General features: G+C 39.8%; 1 protein-coding gene across 5 annotated transcripts in view; it reads right to left on the reverse strand.

Annotated features, from left to right (window-relative positions):
* The window catches only part of ADGRL4 (adhesion G protein-coupled receptor L4), a 101,919-nt gene that overhangs the window by 22,017 nt on the left and 59,160 nt on the right, over positions 1-20,742 (reverse strand). For 3 of the 5 annotated variants that reach the window (XM_075936329.2, XM_075936330.2, XM_006136307.5), the window contains 8 exons: positions 14,193-14,342; positions 13,578-13,648; positions 11,636-11,815; positions 11,365-11,548; positions 7,719-7,835; positions 5,625-5,818; positions 2,694-2,864; positions 949-1,152 (listed from right to left, as the gene is read on the reverse strand). In XM_075936329.2, coding sequence (XP_075792444.2) covers positions 949-1,152; positions 2,694-2,864; positions 5,625-5,818; positions 7,719-7,835; positions 11,365-11,548; positions 11,636-11,815; positions 13,578-13,648; positions 14,193-14,342 — 1,271 coding nt within the window. The remainder of the gene's footprint in view (positions 1-948; positions 1,153-2,693; positions 2,865-5,624; positions 5,819-7,718; positions 7,836-11,364; positions 11,549-11,635; positions 11,816-13,577; positions 13,649-14,192; positions 14,343-20,742) is intronic. The other 2 variants (XM_075936331.2, XM_006136308.5) reach the window with 1 other exon arrangement.

Genomic DNA, 20,742 nt, shown 5'->3' on the forward strand with positions numbered 1-20,742 from the left:
ATTCTTGTAAAATCACTCTCTTTAGTCAATCAATACTGTAGAGCTTGTGCAGCAGTTTCAAATGATATTTTTCAATCAATTTAAAATACCGTTCTGCAATACTTGAGAAAAGGGAAGATGCTTTTTTAAGATATTGTCCATTATTAAAGTTATTTCGGACTAATTAAAAATCATGTACAGCTGAAAATTTCAAGATGCTAAAGAGGGTTTTTTATGTCACCTACATAGATTAGAATGGGATTACTGCATCACCCTCTTTCTATCGAGACTCATCTACCTCTGGTTTGGTACACAACCAAAAAATTAAGGCAGGAGTTGTGGAATACCACATTCACTTGACTCCACAGGATAATTTAGATATACAGAATATATGTAGCAGAACTACAATCTTCCAGGAAAGGTCAACATCCTTTCATTTCTGGAACAGTGTTGTGAGGTCTTAAGTGACAGCGAAAGGTCACGTTTAGATTTTATTTGATAGCTGGCACCTCTAACAGTGCAGTGTCCTTAACATAAGGCTGGGACTTTAGGAATGATTCTGAGGGAACATTGCCATTCATTGATTCATCAGCATTTGCTTTGAACAACACTTAAATGCTTAGTTGATGAGACTGTTAAATGTTAAAACATTAGAGTTGTAAAATAGTTAAAATACCAAACACGTTGAGGCCAAGTTCTCAGATAGTGTAAACTAGCAAAGCACCATTAAATTCAATGGAGTTCTATCCATTTACACCAGCTGAGAATGTGGCACCATTTCTTTAACTAAAGAATGCACAGAAAAAACACTTTGTATTCACTTTAAGTACTGTGGGGAGTAGGAAGTCAATAGCACTAGAACATTCATATTAACATCAGAAAATGCTGCATGCTATATGGAAAATGGTACTTTATACTGTATATTTACTTTGCAAATGTAAAAATCAAGGAGTGACAAAGGTTACGCACCTTATTATTGTTCATATTAATTCCAACAAGAAAGATAAGTTCTGCCAGGAAAAGGCTGCAGCAGAGATTTTTGTGAATTGTTGTTCTAGTGCTTTGAATTTCACTGAAGAACCAGAAGGTAAAAATGCACATAGAGAGGCAAATCAATGAAATAATTATTCCTAGTTGAGTGATTCTTGTAAGAATGTTATAATTTGTAACGCCCTGGGGGAAAATTATAATATAATAGTTAAGAGAATAACTCTGTACCTTATCAAAAAACCTTCATTCTGTAACATAGTTCCTTTTACCTTTTCGCAAAACATACATCAAAACTGTTTGTAGGGTTGCAGTGCAAATGCATGCTTCTGATAATTTCAAAAGTATTGTTTTTTGTGAGGCAGATATAATATTAAGGGAAACCAACAGTAAAATACATATTTCAATGTTCTTAACACCAGTGATGTGTTATTTCTTTGTGTAATATTTTAGCATTGGTATGTGCTAACATGGCTTTTAAAAATGATCTAGCATTGCTATTTGCTAATATGACTTTAAAAATCTGATCTATTACTAAATGACAAATATATTGACCATGACATGACGTGACATGAAAACATTACCACATTGGTGTCTTATTCATATTTGCCTATATAGCATAAGGGTATCACTTCAATTTAAACATGAGCAATGAAAGACTTAGAAATCAGAATTGCTTAAAACATATGTTAGTTCCAGATACATAGCATGGAAATGGTCTAAGATATCATGGGCTATTTTAAATGATTATGTGCACAAACTTTCTGTGAAGGACAGTTCCATTGGTTACTTGGTATTCAGCAAAAAGAACCTCTGAAATACGTGACTGCATAAGGGCAGGCTGTGCCTGGCCATAAAGTCTACCTAAGCATGAATGCTAAATACAAGCCTAGAGATTATCCACTTAAAAAAAAAAACTCCATAAAGACATCTCAAAAGTCTTAAATTTGAACGGACTTAAGAAGCCTTTTGGCAGCTACGAAGCACCCTCCATCATATGAAGTGCACTGTATGGAAAAATTGTCTTAGCACAAAGTACTCATGCTAATGCTCTTCTTATTGCCAATTCTGGTGCCTAGAAAGCTGCCTCCTCAGGCTAAAACCTAGGCTCCTGTGTGTCCTATATGGATTCCAAAAAAATTGAGGGTTCTTTTAATGTAAGTGGGGTACAAAGTGAAGAGTCATTTTCACAATTCTGTGATAATTATGAGGGTCCCTGTTTTAATGCTCATGCATTCATGAACTCAGTCCTGTCTGGCTCTTTCTATACAATTTTCAGACAATTCAATCTGCAACTCAGGGAATACATTTAAAGGAGACATTCCAGATGGTAAGACATACACATGACAAAAAACATCGTGAGAAAAATCCCAGGCCACATGGTTGCTGACCACTTCAGATAGCAGTTAAATCCCATTGTAGCCTTGAAGTGGGTTTTAAAATAATAATAATAAAAGAACAGGCTGTAGGTTTGGAGCAAAATTCTTTGCTGCATCGCTATCCCGTCATATCACAAAATGGACAAAAAAGAAACTCAGACAGAAAAGAGAGGAAATGTGTTTGTCCTGTTCATGATAAATTGTGTGTTTGCTGAATGAAGAAAAAAAAAAAGAGAGATGGAACCAAGTGTGTGTGGGGAGAAGTATATTAGTAGCATTGAAAAAAACAACAACATTAAATGAGGATGTAAGTATCTGGTAAAACACTAAGTGAAAAATAGCACTTACAACAGAGCCGCCTGAAGACATCAAAACAGCAAAATGAGTCAGATGATTACATTTGCATGAGGTATGAGTAGTGTTAGAATGCGTCAGCTCACAGCCTTCTGTAGACCAGTTCCCATTCATTGTGTCTGTTGAGTAGTTCCAAAATGCACATTTAATATCCTTATCTGCAGTCTGGAAGAGAAATAAGATGTTTTGCTGATGGTGAAAGGCAGGAAATTTTCCATCAAGAGACTCTTGTTACATTAGCCAGAACAATTCATTAAAACTGTATTTTACTGAAGGAAGATTCAGGAAGAAAAACAAAAACAAAAGAAAAAAAGACATAACCCCCCCCCCAATCCAAAACCCAAACCTTCAGAACAGAAAACAAAACACAGAAACAAACAAAAAACACTGCACAGCCTATCCCATGCAATTAAAAAAATAGATTTAATTTCAAGATTGAAATATTCCATCCACCTAGTTAACAGCAGACCAAATAATTAACAAACTTTCCTGGTATTTACAAAAGTGTCAGACTCTTGTATGTGGTACATGCACCTATTAAAATGGAACAATTACCAACATTACAGATACATTGCTGCTCCTGTGCTACCCAGTACAATGACCTTTTCATTTTTGCAGCATGGGTTTTTTCTGTTGTCACCCCGAGTACATTGGCATGTGTAAAGCAACCAGAGATGCCTCAATCTACACGTTATATGAACTAGAGAAGGACTTTAAGATCAGCTCACAACTCAAATTACCTTGTGCTGCAACAGTCACATAATGAGGAGAAAACAAATTTGTCCTATGCATTTCATAAATCCAGCCAGAAGATCATTGGAAAGAGGAGGGAGCCAGGAATTAGTGGGCAGTTAAGGCCATTTCTGGTTCAACATCAGAGCACTGACATTCAATATGATGCTGGCAATTGCCATGACCACTATTATTATTATTATTATTATTTGTATTGAATTCTTTGCATCAGTCTTCACAGCTGAGGATGTGAAGGAGATTTCTAAACTTGAGCCATTCTTTTTTAGGTGATAAATCTGAGGAACTGCGCCAGATTGAGGTGTCATTAAAGGAGGGTTTATAACAAATTAAACAGTAATAAGTCCCTAGGACCAGATGTTATTCACCCAAGAGTTTTGAATGAACTGAAATGTGAAATTGCACAACTACTAACTGTTGTTTGCACACAATCATTTAAATCTGCTTTTCACCCAATAAATAACTGCAATATAACTTATTTCATGACAGTTTTTAAAAAGGGCTCTAGAGGCGATCCTAGAAATTACAGGCTGGTAAGACTAAGTTAGCAGGTAAACTAGTTAAAACTATAGTAAAGAACAATATTGTCAGACATATAGATGAACATAATATGTTGTGGAAATGTCAATATGTAAAGAAAAATCATGCCTCACCAGTCTACTAGAATTCTTTGACAAGGTCCTCACTGAAGGCTCTTAACCAAAGTAAGGTGCCATGGGATGAGAGAGAAGGTCTTGTCATGGACCAGTAACTGATAAGAAGTTAAAAGATAGGAAGCAAATGGTAGCTATAACTAGTAAGTTCTCAAAATGGACACAGGTAAAAAGTGGTGTCCCCCAATGGCCTGTTCTGGGACCAGTCCTACTCCACATAGTCACAACTGATCTGGAAAAGGGGCAAACTGAGCTAGCAAGATTTGCAGATAATACAAAAGTATTCAAGATAGTTAAGTCCCAGGCAAACTGTGAAGAGCTACAGAAGGATCTCTCAAAACTGGGTAACCGGACACCAAAATGGCACATGAGATTTCATTTTGATAAATGCAAAGTAATGCACATTGGAAAAAATAATCCCAACTACACATATAAAATAATGGGATCTAAATTAGCTGTTACCAGTCAAGAGAGAGATCTTGCAGTCATTGTGGATAGTTCTCTGAAAACATCCACTCAGTATGTAGTGGCAATCAAAAAAATGAACAGAATGCTGGAAATCATTAAGAAGAGTTATATAATAAGATAGAAAATATCATACTGCTTTTAGATAAATCCACGGTACATCCACATCTTGAATACTATGTGCAGACATGGTTGCCTCATCTAAAAAATATATATTGAAATTGAAAAAGGTTCATACAAAGGCAACAAAAATGATCAGTGGTATGGAATGAATTTGATACATTCATGGAAAATAGCTCCATCGATGGCTATTAACTGGGATGGGTAAGGATGGCGTCCATACCTTGTCCGCCAGAAGTTGGGAAGAGCATCAGGGAATGGATCACTTGATGATTATCTGTTCTGTTCATTCCGTGGGGCACCTGGCATTGACCATTGTCAAAGAACAGGATACTGAGCTAGATGGACCTTTGGTCTGATCCAGTATGGCTGTTCTTATGTTCTTATTGTGGAATGGATTTGGCATGCAAGTCCCAAAGACTAAACTCATTTAACATGATATATGTACCAAATCTGAAACTCCAATGACAACAGTTAGTTCATCCAAACACTGTACTGCTCCACTGGCCTCTTCCCCCCCAAAAAAGCGTATCAGTTGAGAAATACATTTCTCACCTTCAAAAGGAAAATAATGTACCCTTACAGCCAAAGAAAGCTATACTGTAGTTCTGCATTCAGTTCTCCTATGCAAATCTGATGCTGTCTGATTTGAAGCATTTCCCTTTTATGGATATAGCTCTAATATCATCTGATAAACTGTTGGAGAGATTATTCGAAGTACGGAAAGGTCAGAAGCCTGAAAACTTCTGTGATCACACTCATAACTTTTTGCCCATCATTACAGTCCACTGACTATTTAGTTTTAACTATTGACATATTCTAGTAACATTCTTCTATGGTAGCCAACATACCCCTGCAGATACAGTCATATCACATAAAATAATTACAGTACTGTTTTTTTCTTCAGTACTTCAGATGTTGATTAAAAAAATCTTACCTTGATGTACTTTAAAGTAAATGTTATTTTCTCAAGCTCGTAGAGTGTAGGTGGATTTGAATTAATTGCAACAGCAATAACTGATGAGCTTACTGTCTCTTTTGGCTCTGAACTATCTTTCGATGAAGAGTTGTTAGATGATGAAAGCAAAGAACCAATATTGCTATACCGCAGAAACACAACTGCAACAGTGCCTATCAATCAAACAGACTGTGGTTAGTAGTTTGTGGGTTTTTTTTATAGTAGAACAAAATTGAAGACATTAAGGAAACAATAAACAATAGACATTATTACTGCTCTTGCATAAAATATGCAAAACAGGTGGAAACTTTATGGAATACTTATAAAAATGTTTTAGAGACCACGAAATATAGCCTTATTTAAAACAATGTAATGTCCATTGGAATTAAAAATGTGTGTATATACCGGATGTTCTAATAGGATAGATGCACATTTTTTCTAAAGCTGTGCACACTTGCAGCAATATTACTTCCAGCTGCTGGTCAGGTGTCAGATCTTGTAAGATAAACAAGGCTAATACCACTGATGAAATCCTGGCCGCATTTTTAAATCAACAGGAGTCTGGCCATTGATTTTATTGCACCCAGAATTTCATGCCCAGTCTGTAACTGGATAGGAGACATGAAGCAAAACAAAACAGAGCAGAAACCCACAGCAATACATAGGATGCTTCCTCTTGAGTCAGTGTTGATACCATGCCCTTTTGTGGTGTTTAGGAGCATGCTTTTGATTAGCTGTCTACACAGGTTAAAACTGAAAAAGAGCTGGGGCAACAGATTTGGGGCATTAGTTCTGATGTTCTTGCAAAATTCTAATTTCCCATTACTATTCATATTTCAGACACACCATAAGGTCCCAACTAAGATCAGAACCCCATTATGCTAAGTGCTGTTCAAACACATAACCTTACTATGTCTAGACTACAAAGAAAAGTCGGGAAAAGATATGAAAATTGCAAACTGCGGTTTGTGTATCTTTTTCTACTTTTCTTTTGAAAGAGGCTTTTCCAAAATTTGGCACATCTACACGGCGCCAAATTTCTGAAAAACCTGCCCTTTCAAGCCATCCTTTCTTTGTAAAACAAGATTTCCAGGGATGGTGAAAGAACACGTACACTTTTCCAAATTTTTTTTGGAAAAGTGCATTGCTTTTCCGGGATACCAGAGGTATCCTGGAAAAGCACTGCAGTCTAGATGTAGCCTAAGAGACAGTCCCTGCCCCACTGAGCTTACAAATTAAATGGACAAGCTACAATAGTGACAGGGGCATGGAGAATTGTGAAGCGACTTGCCCCAGGTCACCCTGTAGATCTAAGGTTCAGCCAGAGTTAGAATCCAGGTTTTTTAAATCCCCGAAGATAGTGTACTATTCATTACCCCACACCAGTGGTTCTCAAACTTTCTTACGCTGTGACCCTCTTCTGACTGCAAAAATTACTACAACCAGAACACTGCCTCCCAGGCTTAAGGTGAAGCCTGAGCCCCACCACCCAGAGCTGAAGACCTTGGACTTCGACTTCAGTCCCAGACCCCAGCGAGTCTAACGCTAGCCCTGGCAACTCCATTAAAATGGGGTTGTAGCTCATTTTGGGGACCTGACCCACAGTTTGAGAACTGCTGCATTATGCTATCTCCCCCAGATATTACGCCTGCCAAAATTCTCCACTTTGTTTTAGCAGGGCATTTTTTTTCTCTACAGACTGTCCTAAAGTGTTATACAGTGGTGATATATGCTATTACACAGCTGTTGTGTTTCAATCTAGTATGATCGTTAGTATTTTAGTACATTTAAAACATACTGTAATAAAACATACACAATTTTAATGGTGGCCTGTAGCTATATAAAAACTGGCAAAAAATCAGATGCGTAATTTTCCTGTGGTGCATTTCACCAGCAGAAGCAATGGTGGAATCTGCAACACAGATAGAACAGAGGGCTAGACAACATGGTGCAACAAATGCTGTCTTCTACTGCTATCAATGTCACACCTACACATTGCATTTGATTTTTGCCAGTGATTAGCTACCAGGAATGTTGCTTTAACTAAGCTATTGTTTAATGGCTTTTTCTTACCATTAGAATTAGATGCTTCCTTTTTCTTTGGAGATATCTTTATATAATCTCCTTCCATGTGTGCATGAGGGTGAATGTGTTTCATGTGGTATAAATCAAAAGCAAAAACCTTGAGAGCTGTAAAAAGAAAAATACTATGCAAATCACTTCCATTACAGTCTAACATAATTTACAGTTAGGTTAATAAATGTGACATTGGATTGCATAATTATTGTGAATTTTAAAAATACACTATTGTGCCAAATATTTCAAGGAGAAATGCTATTAATATGGTACATGTTTGCTTTAAACCTCTAGACTTTGTTATTCTAATGCATGCATTTTTTCTCTCATACCTTTTATTCTTTCCATGAAAAATATGTTCTTTTATTTACTTTGCATTAAATTAGGCACTGGGAAGAATAATGTAGGTTACTTTAGGAAGAGCTATTGCTTTATTAAAAATTCATTTCTGAAAGGGACCACAAATCACAATTATAAAAAGCAAAGGATAAAATCCTCCATTAAATAATAACATTTGAAAAGTGGATATCTCACAGTTATCAGTCCATGGTACAAAATGCACATTGCACCATGATGTAATGATGTATGCTGTCAACAAACAAAACAAAACCAATCATCACCCCTCAGGACAAAAACTACATTAGAGGACATTGAGCTCTTTACTCAGTTCATTATAGTTCAGAGTTTCAATCAAACACAACGGGAAGAAAAAGTCAATCAGGCTTAAAGAAAAAAAAATCTAAAACTTGACTGACGGGTTAGAATCACTAAACTAGACCATCTGTATTGCTTATACTGCAGCACGCAAAACAATATGAGCTCTTCAATAGACCAGCTGTCAGAAAAATGTTTGTCAGTACTTAAGAAATAGTTCTTCATGGCTGAAGTTTTGGATAGCCTGCAGTTAAGGAAGCTGAACCCTGCAATGCAATAAAGAATGACACAACATTGTGGACCTTGTCTCAAAGATAAGTGTGTTGGAAACACATTGGCATTGTGGGTAAGATGTTGATAGTGCTGAGTGCTGGAAAAAACTTAAAAATGTTTAGAGCTTGGGTTCAATTTGGCTAAGAGCCCATAAGTTCAGATTCTCAAACAAAACTTTGCCAGAAAATGACTGAACTTTTCAAGCCTCTCCATTAGGTCCTTGCATTAGCATCTGCTCTCTGTAGGGTGTATCCAAGTAAAGCACTCACACAACTAGTGTAAACCCACATAAATGAGTCCATCTGCATTACAGATTACAAATGCAACAGGCTCCCTGACTTATGAAACAGGAAGAACCACTGTGTGTGAAATCTCTCCTTCACTTCATCTCACAACAGCTAATCTCCCTGAAATGAAGGACGGATATGTTCTTCCTTAGGAACTGAGGGAGGCTTTTTTTTTAGCATCATGGTGCATTTTGGGGGCTATCTGTAAAGTGGGAAATTGATGTGACCAGAGGAGGTAATACTGGATTTTACTGCAGGGTCAATCAGAGGACATTTGACTTACTCTGGAAGAAGGAAAGCAGGATGGCAGGTCACAACCAAGAAAGGGAAACAGTTTAGTTTGAGGAAAGGAGTCTCAAAAGTGCTCAGTACCAGAGTTACTCTGTTCTCACTGACGTCTATAGAACCACTGGATGACTTCAGTGAGGGTATGTCTACACTACCCCGCTAGTTCGAACTAGCGGGGTAATGTATGCATACCGAACGTGCAAATGAAGCCCGGGATTTGAATTTCCCGGGCTTCATTTGCATAAGCCAGCCGGCGCCATTTTTAAATGCCGGCTTGTTCGAACCCCGTGCCGCGTGGCTACACGAGGCGTACAGATAGTTCGGAATGGCTTGCTAGTTCGAACTATCTAGCCCGTGCCGTGTGTAGCCGCGTGGCACGGGGTTCGAACAAGCCGGCATTTAAAAATGGCGCCGGCCGACTTATGCAAATGAAGCCCGGGAAATTCAAATCCCGGGCTTCATTTGCACGTTCGGTATGCATACATTACCCCGCTAGTTCGAACTAGCGGGGTAGTGTAGACATACCCTGAGAGTAAACAGGCCAAAGCTGAGAACTTTTGAAAATCCCACTTTTAGGGTATGTCTACACTGCAAATATTACTATTGTGTTCTTTCGACAGAAAGTTGAAAGAACAGAGGGGTTTTTCCGACAGCGGTAAACCTCTTTCTATGAAGAAGAATCCTTTCTCTGAAAAAGCTTTTTCAGAAAAAGGTGTGTGTGGATGCGGAAGAGAGTGTTTTTTTGAAAGAAGAGGCCTCCAGGAAAAAGAACTGGTGCCCTGGTGGCCACTCTGTCCACAGTAATCACAACTGAAATGTAAGATAGCATCCACATTGATTGGACGCTATCTTTTGAAAAAGCAGATCGCTTTTTTGTTGTGCTTTTGCTGTGTAGATGCTCTCAACAGAAGTTTTTTCAGAAGATGTCTTCTGGAAAAGCTTTTTCTGAAAGGAGCCTGCAGTCTAGGTGTAGCATTTCTGTCTTCCTAAGACAATAGTACAGAAGAGAAGCAGCTTATGTATGGAGGAAACAAAACTAGCCAGGATGGGTAGGAATTGTGTCCCTAGCCTCTGTTTGTCAAAGGCTGGCAAGGGATGACGGAAGAGGGATAACTTGATGATTACCAGTTCTATTCACTGTCTCTGGGGCATCTGGCATTGGCCACTGCTGAAAGACAGGATATTAGGCTAGATAGACCTTTGATCTGACCCAGTATGACTGTTCTTATGTTATTACGTTATGTTCTTATGAAAGAAGCCATGAGAGCCAAATTGGAACTTCCATGATATCCTTATCGGAGCATTCCTGGATAGCTGCGCCCAGGACCACTGATGGGGGCAAAGGAGGAAACTACTCCAGGAACAAATGATTCATAGTTGCAGCTATGAAGCCCACTACCCTTTAAATCACCATCGGGGACCTGGGCAGTGCAGTCTGAGTGGTGCTCAGGGCTTGCGGAGGGGGTGCGGTCTGGGAGTAACTGAGGGCTGGCTGTCTCCACCCCACCTTTCTGGGCATGCCCCTTCCACTTGAGACCCTGCCTCTTTTAGGAATGCAGATGGCCTAGGAGCTGGACAATTCTGTTGGCCCCCATTATTGTGCCATCCCCAACACAGGACTGGGCCTTTGAGGCACAGACTAGTTAAAAGTTTGCTTACATTGCTTTTAGGGAATCGAAAATAAAACAAAACGTGGAGCATAGAGTTCTGTTAGCAGCTCTGATTTTCGTTCCATTGGTGTTTTTTATAATCTGTTCCAAAGCACAATGATTTGCTGAAGGCAGTGTGATGCCTGACACTTTGGTCATTAGTGAAGGTTGAACTGGGACACATTCAGAGCTGAAAGCATAACCTGCTGAATCATCCCTCTAGGAGCCAAGCTAAATCCTGAGCTTACCCTGCACAGTGCACAGTGGCTTACCCTGAGTGAAGTCACTACAGCTAGCTGATTTACATCAGCAGTGTGTCTGTCCCAAAACTGTAGACATTGGTTGGCTGCTTTTTTTAAAGCAAAACTTATACATACCAAAATCAGTGGGTTTCATTTAACACTACGACTAAGCTCAATAATTTATACTGAAAAAACTTCACATTGTAATTGACATCTAAAGTATCACTTACATTCATTTTCTTTTTCTTACCCATTTCACTTGCATTAACATCTAGCTGTGTTGTCTTTTTGAAGTTCTGTGACATGAGCAGCGTTGCCTGTTCTGCAGCATGCATCAATTTAGTGATACTTGTTCTTCTGATTTCTGTAGGGAGGGCTTCCCAAAGTGTAATTTTATCCTTTTGAACAAAATTGCTCACGGTGTTAACAAACACCTGTCAGTATAAAAATATTTTTAAGCACCAAAGCCTTATGCTATTAATAAAAGAAAAAAATGCAACAGTAAGGCTCATGCCACTTACATTAATGGTCACATTAGTAAGTGCTTCCTTGTCAGAAATTGTGTTATTGGTGGTACTTAGAGATGGGTAAGATACAGATAATGCTTCTATATATGAAATCATATCTACAGGTGAAAGTTGTCCTGAAGAGTTCCTCCTGATTTCTTGCAGGAAAGCCAAGGGTTCTTTTATAGTCCTAATCTGAAAGAAACAGGAAATCAGTATATTTAGGAGAGTCCACTGGCAATTCAACCAGCAAAGCCACAGATGCTGGCTTTTTGGGAATATGACAGAATTGCACAAATATGAGGAAACATATTTCTGTGAATTAGTGAATAAGGGCCAGCTTCTACACACAAATAAGAGCACAGCAGGTCAATGGTATACTTATGGAGCTACTCCAATTGAGTGGGCATGCCAGAATTTCACCAGGTGGATAGACATCATAAAAGGAGAATACATAACCAGCATACCTTCTTAATTTATTTTGACCAGTACAACTCAGTTTTATTTAGCATAATGTTCCATAATGTACCAGAAAATATTCTGCAGCATATTTTGTAAATATAATTAAGTCCTAGTAATATGGCAAGTAATATGGCTCTCACCTAGATCCTTTTCTGTTAAATCTTCATTAAAAGGTGGAAACAGATGGCCAGTTTTTTTAAAAAAGCAGACAATAAAGCATACAGATTACGAACATTCTATTGCATACTTAAACCTCACAGCTATGGGTTGGAAATTATTAAATTGCTTCCCTACTGAAAATATTAATATAAAATAATTACATGGAAATGTTCGTAGAAAAATGTTTACATTAGTAATCAGCAGAGAATGAGATCTGGATCTCTATTAGGTGCAAGCTCGGGTTCAGATTCAATGTCCTGGGTGAATCAGAGCAGAGTTTCAGATTTTCTGGCATTAAAATTCAATGAGATTTCATCCCTAAATAGTAGAAGTGCAATGAGATCAGCCAATCTGGTGAGTTTCCTGTGATCTCCAAAGATGAATATCCCATGAGATTGTGCTCTCATGAAAACAGGTCTCTTTCCATTTTTGATATAATTCAGAATCAAAACTATGCTAAGGGTAGGTTCCGAACCATCAGCTCAAATTTGAAGCTTTCCTTTTCCTTCAAAATATAAATTCAAGGTTTTAACACAACTATAGTTTAAATATAAGTTTAAAAACAGGCAGTCATTCAGCTTTAAGTTCAGATGCTGTATTTATCCTGTCTCCTCTACTTAATTTATAGTAAGCATATTAATTCAATGTGTATCTTAAATTGTAAAGTATCTCTCTTACATTAAAGACTGGGTTCTTTTAAATCTGATAATTGAGGAAAGCAGCTTGCGATAAAAAAGCAAACATGCACAGTCGTGATTCTCTTACCCAGTCAAATCAGAAACTTATAGTTTTGTGGACTTACCAGTTTATTTAATTAGCTGTTTGAAATCTATGTTTCTAGGGGAAAGACTGGTTCCCCAGTTCTTTTCACATGATATTTTGAAGAAGAGAAATATATTGGTACCCAAGTGTATTATTGTTCTATTTTATACTTTGTCACTTGCCTTCACTGCCTTGAAAAATTATTTTTCTAGGTTTCATTCAGAACAAACAAATAGCTGCACATAATTAAATGTAGAAAGGTGTAATTTCAAGAACTTGCCATTCAGAAACTGTTGAGTGATTACCATACTTCTGAATTCTATGCACAACATGATTTAGTTCACTGGAGATACAAACAAAACAAAGCTTGCAGGCAAATTAACACTGTGATTCTAATACATAACCCATTTCAAATAAGCTGGAAGTATAAAAAAGACTTCTATATATATGCTTACATGTAACTGTATCTTCAACTATTTGTTCAAAGCACCTCAACGGATATTTTAATTGAAATAACAGTTTCAAAAAGGAAACAAAAAAATTACAGATTCATCTATAAGCCTTTGCTACTTACTTCAGTTAAGGTTCTAGTAATATTTTCAGTTATACAGTCATTATGTAATTCACACTTTGCCTTTGGAATTTCTGTAGACATTAAAAAGAAGATTACTCGATTATAGTAACAGTTCTTGCATAAGAAAACCCAAACCTTTACAGTATTTGAAATTTGTGCATTCATATGGATCATTCACAAGCATAAATTATTAGGAACTGATTTTGACCTCCCTTACTGGTTTTTCACTGGTGGAAAGTCACCAGGCCCCATTCTCTGCTGGTTTAAATGGGAGCAGCTTCATTGACTTCAGTGGAGTTTTGCCAATTTACACCAAGAGAGAATTTGGCTCATTGATTAACCGTTTGTATAAGCAAGAGAATTGGGCTTATATAGTTTAGAATATGTCAACAAAATGCCAGGCTGTGTCTTCTATATGGACAGATATATTGTACATCGCAAATACATTTCTAAGAAAAGTACATCTCAATGATAGTTTTAGAAAATACAGGTGTGAGCTCCTTGCTTCTTTTTTACGTCTGGCTGATTAATCTAACTGAAGATAAAGAGACACTAGTGGGTTTCCCAGAAGATGTAGTTCTATAATAACACATAAACCTTTATAATATCATTTACCTTGGCAGGAAGTGCCATCATTTGGCTTAAACTGTAATTTTCCTGTGGATGGTTGATAACCTTCCTTACAAGAGCAGTTATATCCCCCATCCACAATTTCACATTTCGCATGATCTCCACAGGCAACAGTTACTGCTTCAGTGCACTCATCTATATTTGCAAATATCGTGAGAAATTGAATTTTTTATTAAGTATTTAAAAACTAACACCTTGCTGCCTTGTTGATAAGTTATGCATACAGCAATTTCATATAAAATTTACACAAAATAATAATAATAGTAAAAAAAAAAATAGCAAAAGGCTAAAAAGGACCCAAATTTAATGACAATCACATCTACCAATTATATCACTTACGGTTTGGTGCAATAAAGCACAATATTAAAATATTCTTCTGTGAGAGACTGCTGATTTTTTTGTGCAGCTCCATGTTTGCTGAAAAACACTTGTGTTTGCACATGCACTGTATTTTTCATATTTTAAAGTGATTTTAAAAGTTAATTCAACAATATAAAAATACTACATGATGTATGATGAAAATAATCTCAAGTCTAATTTTTCTACATATTACACTAACTAGATTATAACATCTTTTTGATTCAGTTAGAAAAGAGAGAAAACTGGTATGCACACAGCCTTTGATTTAAAATCAATGCTTTACTATTTTAGTATTTAAAAGGATGAATTTGACTGTCTGTTTAATCTAATATTTAAGTTAAGACTCTTCAAAAAGTGCTTGACTTATCTATTATATCCACATTTAGAGTTAATTTCTTTAATACTGTTGATGCCTTCCTAATTAATTTGGGTGCATAAGTAGTTGAGTAAGTTAGTTAAGTAATTCAATTGATTGGGAGCATGTGGGTCTGAGAATGAAACAGAAGAATTCTAGGAAAGAAATATGAACTGATGAATTCAGAAATGAAGGGCAAAAACTGATTTGATGGATGGGAAAGCGGGTCTCGTATTATGTTGACTGATTGGGGATAGCAACCAAAGAATTTAACTGATACATTGGGGAAAGTGAGTCTTTGCATTATACTGAATAATTGTGAGCAGTGGGGTGGGGGTCTGAGAAAATGATGTACTAGAGTACCAGGTAAATCCTGAACAGGCTGCAAAAATGAAAGACTAAAATAATAATGGATGAATTTGTAGCTGAGAAACCAATACATGTATAGATTTAGAAGAGGAGGGAATGAGAATTAAAGGATTGTGGAGGTGCAAAACAGAATTGATGATCTAGAAAAGGGGCCAAAATTAAACTCGTGAATTGGGAATTACTGAGTGCATTGGATGGCAGTTGTGGGGAGCAACTGGTGATGGGTTTGTGGGAGGGTGAAGAGATTAATGAATTGATGGGGAGGGGCTCATGCTAATAAGAAGGGTTTAAGACAGAACAAGTGAAGAATGGATGGGGGGGATTACAAAATGCTCTTTCAGAACTGAGAATGGAGTTTTCAGAGCTGCTACCATTTAGAACAGCAAGTGGATTTCTGGTGACAGTGAGTTTGTGAAGCAGAAAACATGTGAGGCAAAAAATAAGTCTGAAAAAAAAAGGATGTACTTGGCAGAGAAAGGAGAAAGTATGGTGTGACGGGGCATGGGACTCCGTGGCAGCGGAGCCCTTTGAGCCCCACACTCCCCAGCTTCTGGCAGAGGCAATCGACAGTGAAGACGCAGCCCTGGAGCAGTCATGTGCGGCGTGCTCTCGGGCTCTTAGTGCCGATGCACTTACAGAGATGAGTGTTGGAGCTGGCGCACGCCAACCCCTGGGCGGGACACCTGGGAAGAGAAAAGACTCTACGGCAAATAATACAAAGATTCTTTTGGCCAGGGGTGCATAGGGAGGTGCAAGATTTTTGTAATTCGTGTCTCGAGTGTCAGCTGACCCAGCCGCATGGAGGTCCGAAGGCCCCCCTTGTTCCCATGCCAGTAATAGGGGTGCCCTTTGATAGGGTGGCGATGGACCTGTTAGGTCCCTTAGAATGGACCTGGGCTGGCCACCAGTATATATTAGTGTTAGTGGACTATGCGACCCGATACCCCGAATCAGTCCCCTTTGAAAAACACCACAGCCCTGACACTAGCCACCGAACTGGTGAAGATCTTTGCGAGGGTGGGGATTCCGAGGGAAATATTAACTGACCTAGGGACTGTGTCTTCTAAACTAATGGCCGAGTTGTGCAGATTATTGCGTATTAAGACCTTACGCACCTCTGTATACCATCCACAAACAGACGGATTTGTTGGAGCAGTTTAATCGTACGCTTAAGAACATGCTCTGCCGGTTCACAAAGGAGGACCCCCAGGAATGGGATAAGTTATTACCGGCCCTATTATTTGCAGTGCGAGAAGTACCCCAGTCCTTGACGGGGTTCTCCCCGTTTGAGCTCCAGTATGGGTGGCAACTGAGGGGTATCCTAGTCCTAATTAGGGAAGCATGGGAAGAACAAGAATCCCGGGTGCAAGGAATGGTACCTTACCTCCTACACCTATGTGAGAAGTTGCAACAGCTAGGGGACTTTGCTAAGGCTAATCTGATGCAGGCTCAGGACAAACAAGCTTTCTCTTATAACCAGGAAGCCAAACTGAGGGAATTCAAGCTGGGAGCTAGGATACTCCTCCTGTTACCCACGAGTGAATCTAAGCTGTTAGTGAAGTAGCAGGGATCATTCTAAAAATAGGAATGGTGGACTATGAAGTATGTCTGGTAGGCAAGTAGTGAGGCATGCAGGTGTATCACATCAATTTACTAAAAATGTGGAACCCAAAGGAAAGCCTGCTAATAGACCCTCTCCCACAGCCCACAGACCTAGGACCCTGGGCCGGGGACATGGGGGAAGCCCGAGCCGTAGAGGTGGGGGAAGACCTCATGCTGGCCCAGCTAGATGAAGTACAAGAGATTCTCCGAAGTTATAGCTCAGTGTTGAGTGCAGTCCTTGGGCATACTAGGGTCCTAAGTCATCATATCGCTACTACTCCGGGGCATAAGGTACGGGAGCTGGTGCACGCATTAACAAGGAAGATGTGGGAGATGGTGAGGGAAGAGGTATAGAATATGCTACTGCTGGGGGTAACTGAGGAGTCGCATAGTGCCTGGCACAGTTTGATAGTGTTAGTCCCAAAACCAAATGGATCAGTGCGATTCTGTATAGATTTCCAGAAAGTTAACTCCATCTCCCGGTTTGATACCTATCCCATGCCCTGGGTGGATGAACTCTTAGAGAGGCTAGGCTGAGCCCAATATATCTCCACCTTAGCCTTAACAAAGGGGTACTGGGAGATCTCCTTTACCCCTGCCCCCACTACAGGAGATTTATACCAAATTTTGTATCCCTTGCAGTTCCCTTGACAGATCTGACTAGGGGGAACCAGCCTAAGCAGGTGCCATGGAATGAGCAATGCATATGGGCATTTCAGCAGCTGAAGTCGAGTCTGATGCAGGCTCCGGTGTTGGCGCAACTGGATTTTCAAAGGAATTTATCTTGCAGACCGACACCTCGGCAGTGAGGCTGGAGACTATCCTCACACAAGATATCAAGGGGAAGGAGCACCTGATACTATATCTTATCCAGAAACTCTTCCCCCAGGAACAAGCTTATGTCACGATAGAAAAAGAAGCACTGGCTGCGAAATGAGAAATAGAGACCCTGAGGTAATACCTGCTCAGGAACCCATTTAAGCTCATGATGGATCATGCACCTCTGCACTGGATACAGTCAATGAAGGAATCGAATCCGCGCATAATGAGGTGGTATCTGGCCTTACAGCCATACCAGTTTGAAGTACAGCAACGGCCAGGAACAAAGCACAGGAATGCCGATTTTTTTCGAGAATAATGGAAGAGGAGGAAGACCCCCAGAAAGGAACCATGAATGACTTAAAGGGGGGAGGTGTGATGGAGCGTAGGACTCTGCAGCGGTGGAGCCCTTTGAGCCCCACACTCCTCAGCTTCCCGCAGAGGCATTCACCGGTGAAGACGCAGCCCCGCGGTGGTCAAGCGCAGCGTGCTCTTGGGCCACCCCTGGGTTAGCGGGGACAGGGACTGGAGGCGCTGCCACGGGACAGCGAGGGGCAAGGCTGAGGGACGTCGGGCATCACGCGGCCAGTGCGCCAATTCAAAAGGGAGTCGGGCCACACCTCAGTGAGAGGAGTGAGGAGGAGGCCAACTCCAGGAGGATGGAGGGTGTTGGGGAGAGGGGGCTCGCAGCATCCCGAGGAGGAACAGAGGAGTCAAGGTTGCTGGGACACGTCGAAAGAGTGACGGAAACAGGGTCCCTGTGAGTACGGCGACAGTCAGTTGAGGGGGTCAAGCAGAGGGAAGGAAGTGACCCAGGATGGGTGGGTTGGTGAGTTTTGGGGACTGACCCCACCAACCAAACAGCGAAGCTGATTCTCTGCCCTTAGGGTCCTGGGTCAGGACCTGAAGTGGGGACAGGCCCAGGTCCCCCTTTCCCTCCCACCGGCATCTTCTGCGGAGGGCCAGACCTGCCGAGGTCAGTTAACATGGACCTCGGACTGAAGGACATGGGCTTTCAGAGTGAGAGACTCGGTAGCACTCGAGAAGAGTTAGAGGGTTAGGAGGGTGGTAAGCCAATCGGTGTCCCAGTGATAATGCGGTTGTACACCTGAGGGGAGCCCGAGGCATAACATATGGATACAGAGGAATGGAAATAAATTTGTGGAAAGTGGACATTAGGTGATATGGACTAGAGAGAGAAGGGAAAAATTCAGGGAATAAGGGATAAGGGCAGAGTTTTGGAACTGGAAGGAAGAGAGAAAATTAAGAAAAGATTAATACAATGAAAAGGAAAACATTAGAAGAACAGAGGAATGAGAACAATGGGTAAGGAGAAAGAAAACGATTCCACATGTCTTAGTGGAGGGAAGAGGATCGATAGACAATGGCATGTGAGGAATGCACAAGAGCGCTATGCTTTTGGTGGGCATCATTTGTTGATCTCTTACTGGAATATAATTTGCCAATGGCAAGCATGTCTGGTTAAAAAAATTAGATAAATGCTTTAAAAAATCTGCTTACATGCACAAAATTGAATGTGGCATTTGAACATTTAATGGAAGAGTCTAAGAATCATCTCACTGCATTTTCTTTTATTGCTTTGCCCACTGCTCCCATCAACAATTTTACTACCATTTCAAAGCAGATTGTATGTTGCTTATAATAAGTTAAGATTGTCAGCTAGAGTATGTCTACACTAGCTCGTTAATTTGAGCTATATAGGCAAATCAGGCAACTGCAGTTGCAAATGAAGCCCGGGATTTAAATATCCCAGGCTTTATTTGCATGTTCCCGTCCGGCCGCCATTTTTAAATCCCCCTCAGTTCTAACGAACTGCCCGCGGCTACATGCGGCAGTTTAAAGTTAATGCGAACTAAATCCTTAGTTCGGATTAACTGTTACTCCTCACAGAATGAGGTGTAACAGTTAATCCGAACTAAGGACTTAGTTCAGATTAACTTTAAACTGCCACGTGTAGCCGCGGGCAGTTGGTTTGAACTAAGGGGGATTTAAAAATGGCGGCCGGACGGGAACATGCAAATAAAGCCTGGGATATTTAAATCCCGGGCTTCATTTGCAACTCCGGTTGCCTGATTTGCCTACCTAGCTCGAATTAACGAACTAGTGTAGACATACCCCTAAAGTTTTCTTCTGTATTTTTGTGCAGGGTTTGGGGCTTTTGGTTATTTTATTTTAGATGAATATGTTACCTTAGAACATACAGGAAACAACAGCTTACCAATGATTTTAGAAAACGATCCATTTCCACCTGGGGTTTGTGGTTAGGAGCCCATTCAGTCTCCCATTATTTAGAATAGGAGCAAGTTTGAGCCCCAAAAGCACAGTCTTGCAACTCTAACTCATTTGAATAGTCTTTAGTGAGGAGATTCGTGAGTGATGGTTGAAGGACTGGACTCTTTAATGATAAGACCATTTGCCAAGGCTCAGCATGGAACCCTCCCTTTCAGAAGATATTCAGCATAAACCTTGGAACTGAGCTTTGAAGCCTTTATAATAGCTCTGATCAGAAAGAAATATTAAAGCAAAATCCCCCAAAATAACACCACTGACACCATTTAGTTAGTAGGAAAAGAGATTTATAACTTTTCATTATATTTCTGCTTTTTTTGTCCGTGCTTATTTACTATAGCAGGCAAGATAATTCCCATTAATAAAGGTAGTGAGAACGGTTATTATGTTCAGTCTTGCCAATTACTGGATCATAGCTACATTTCTTTGATTCTCCATCAGCCAGTCAAGACAGCTTGATGTCTATGTTATAAATTATGCTTATTAGTGGCTTACAAGGAACTGAAAAGTCCATTGGTAAAGGACCAGATGTTCCTTTTGGTTCTGTGCTGTGGAAGGGAACAATGTACACAAAGTGGATTCCAAGTTGTCCTAAGAAGGGCATATGTAAAGAGATAACAGCTATGTGGCATAATGACATATCCCTGCACACACGGCACTCAAAAGTGCTATGAGGGAGAGAGAGGATGCACGAACAATCAGCTGTGGGAAAAGTCAGAA

The sequence above is a fragment of the Pelodiscus sinensis genome, chromosome 9 (assembly GCF_052426305.1).
Source record: "Pelodiscus sinensis isolate ZL-2025 chromosome 9, ASM5242630v1, whole genome shotgun sequence".
Lineage (NCBI taxonomy): Eukaryota > Metazoa > Chordata > Testudines > Trionychidae > Pelodiscus > Pelodiscus sinensis.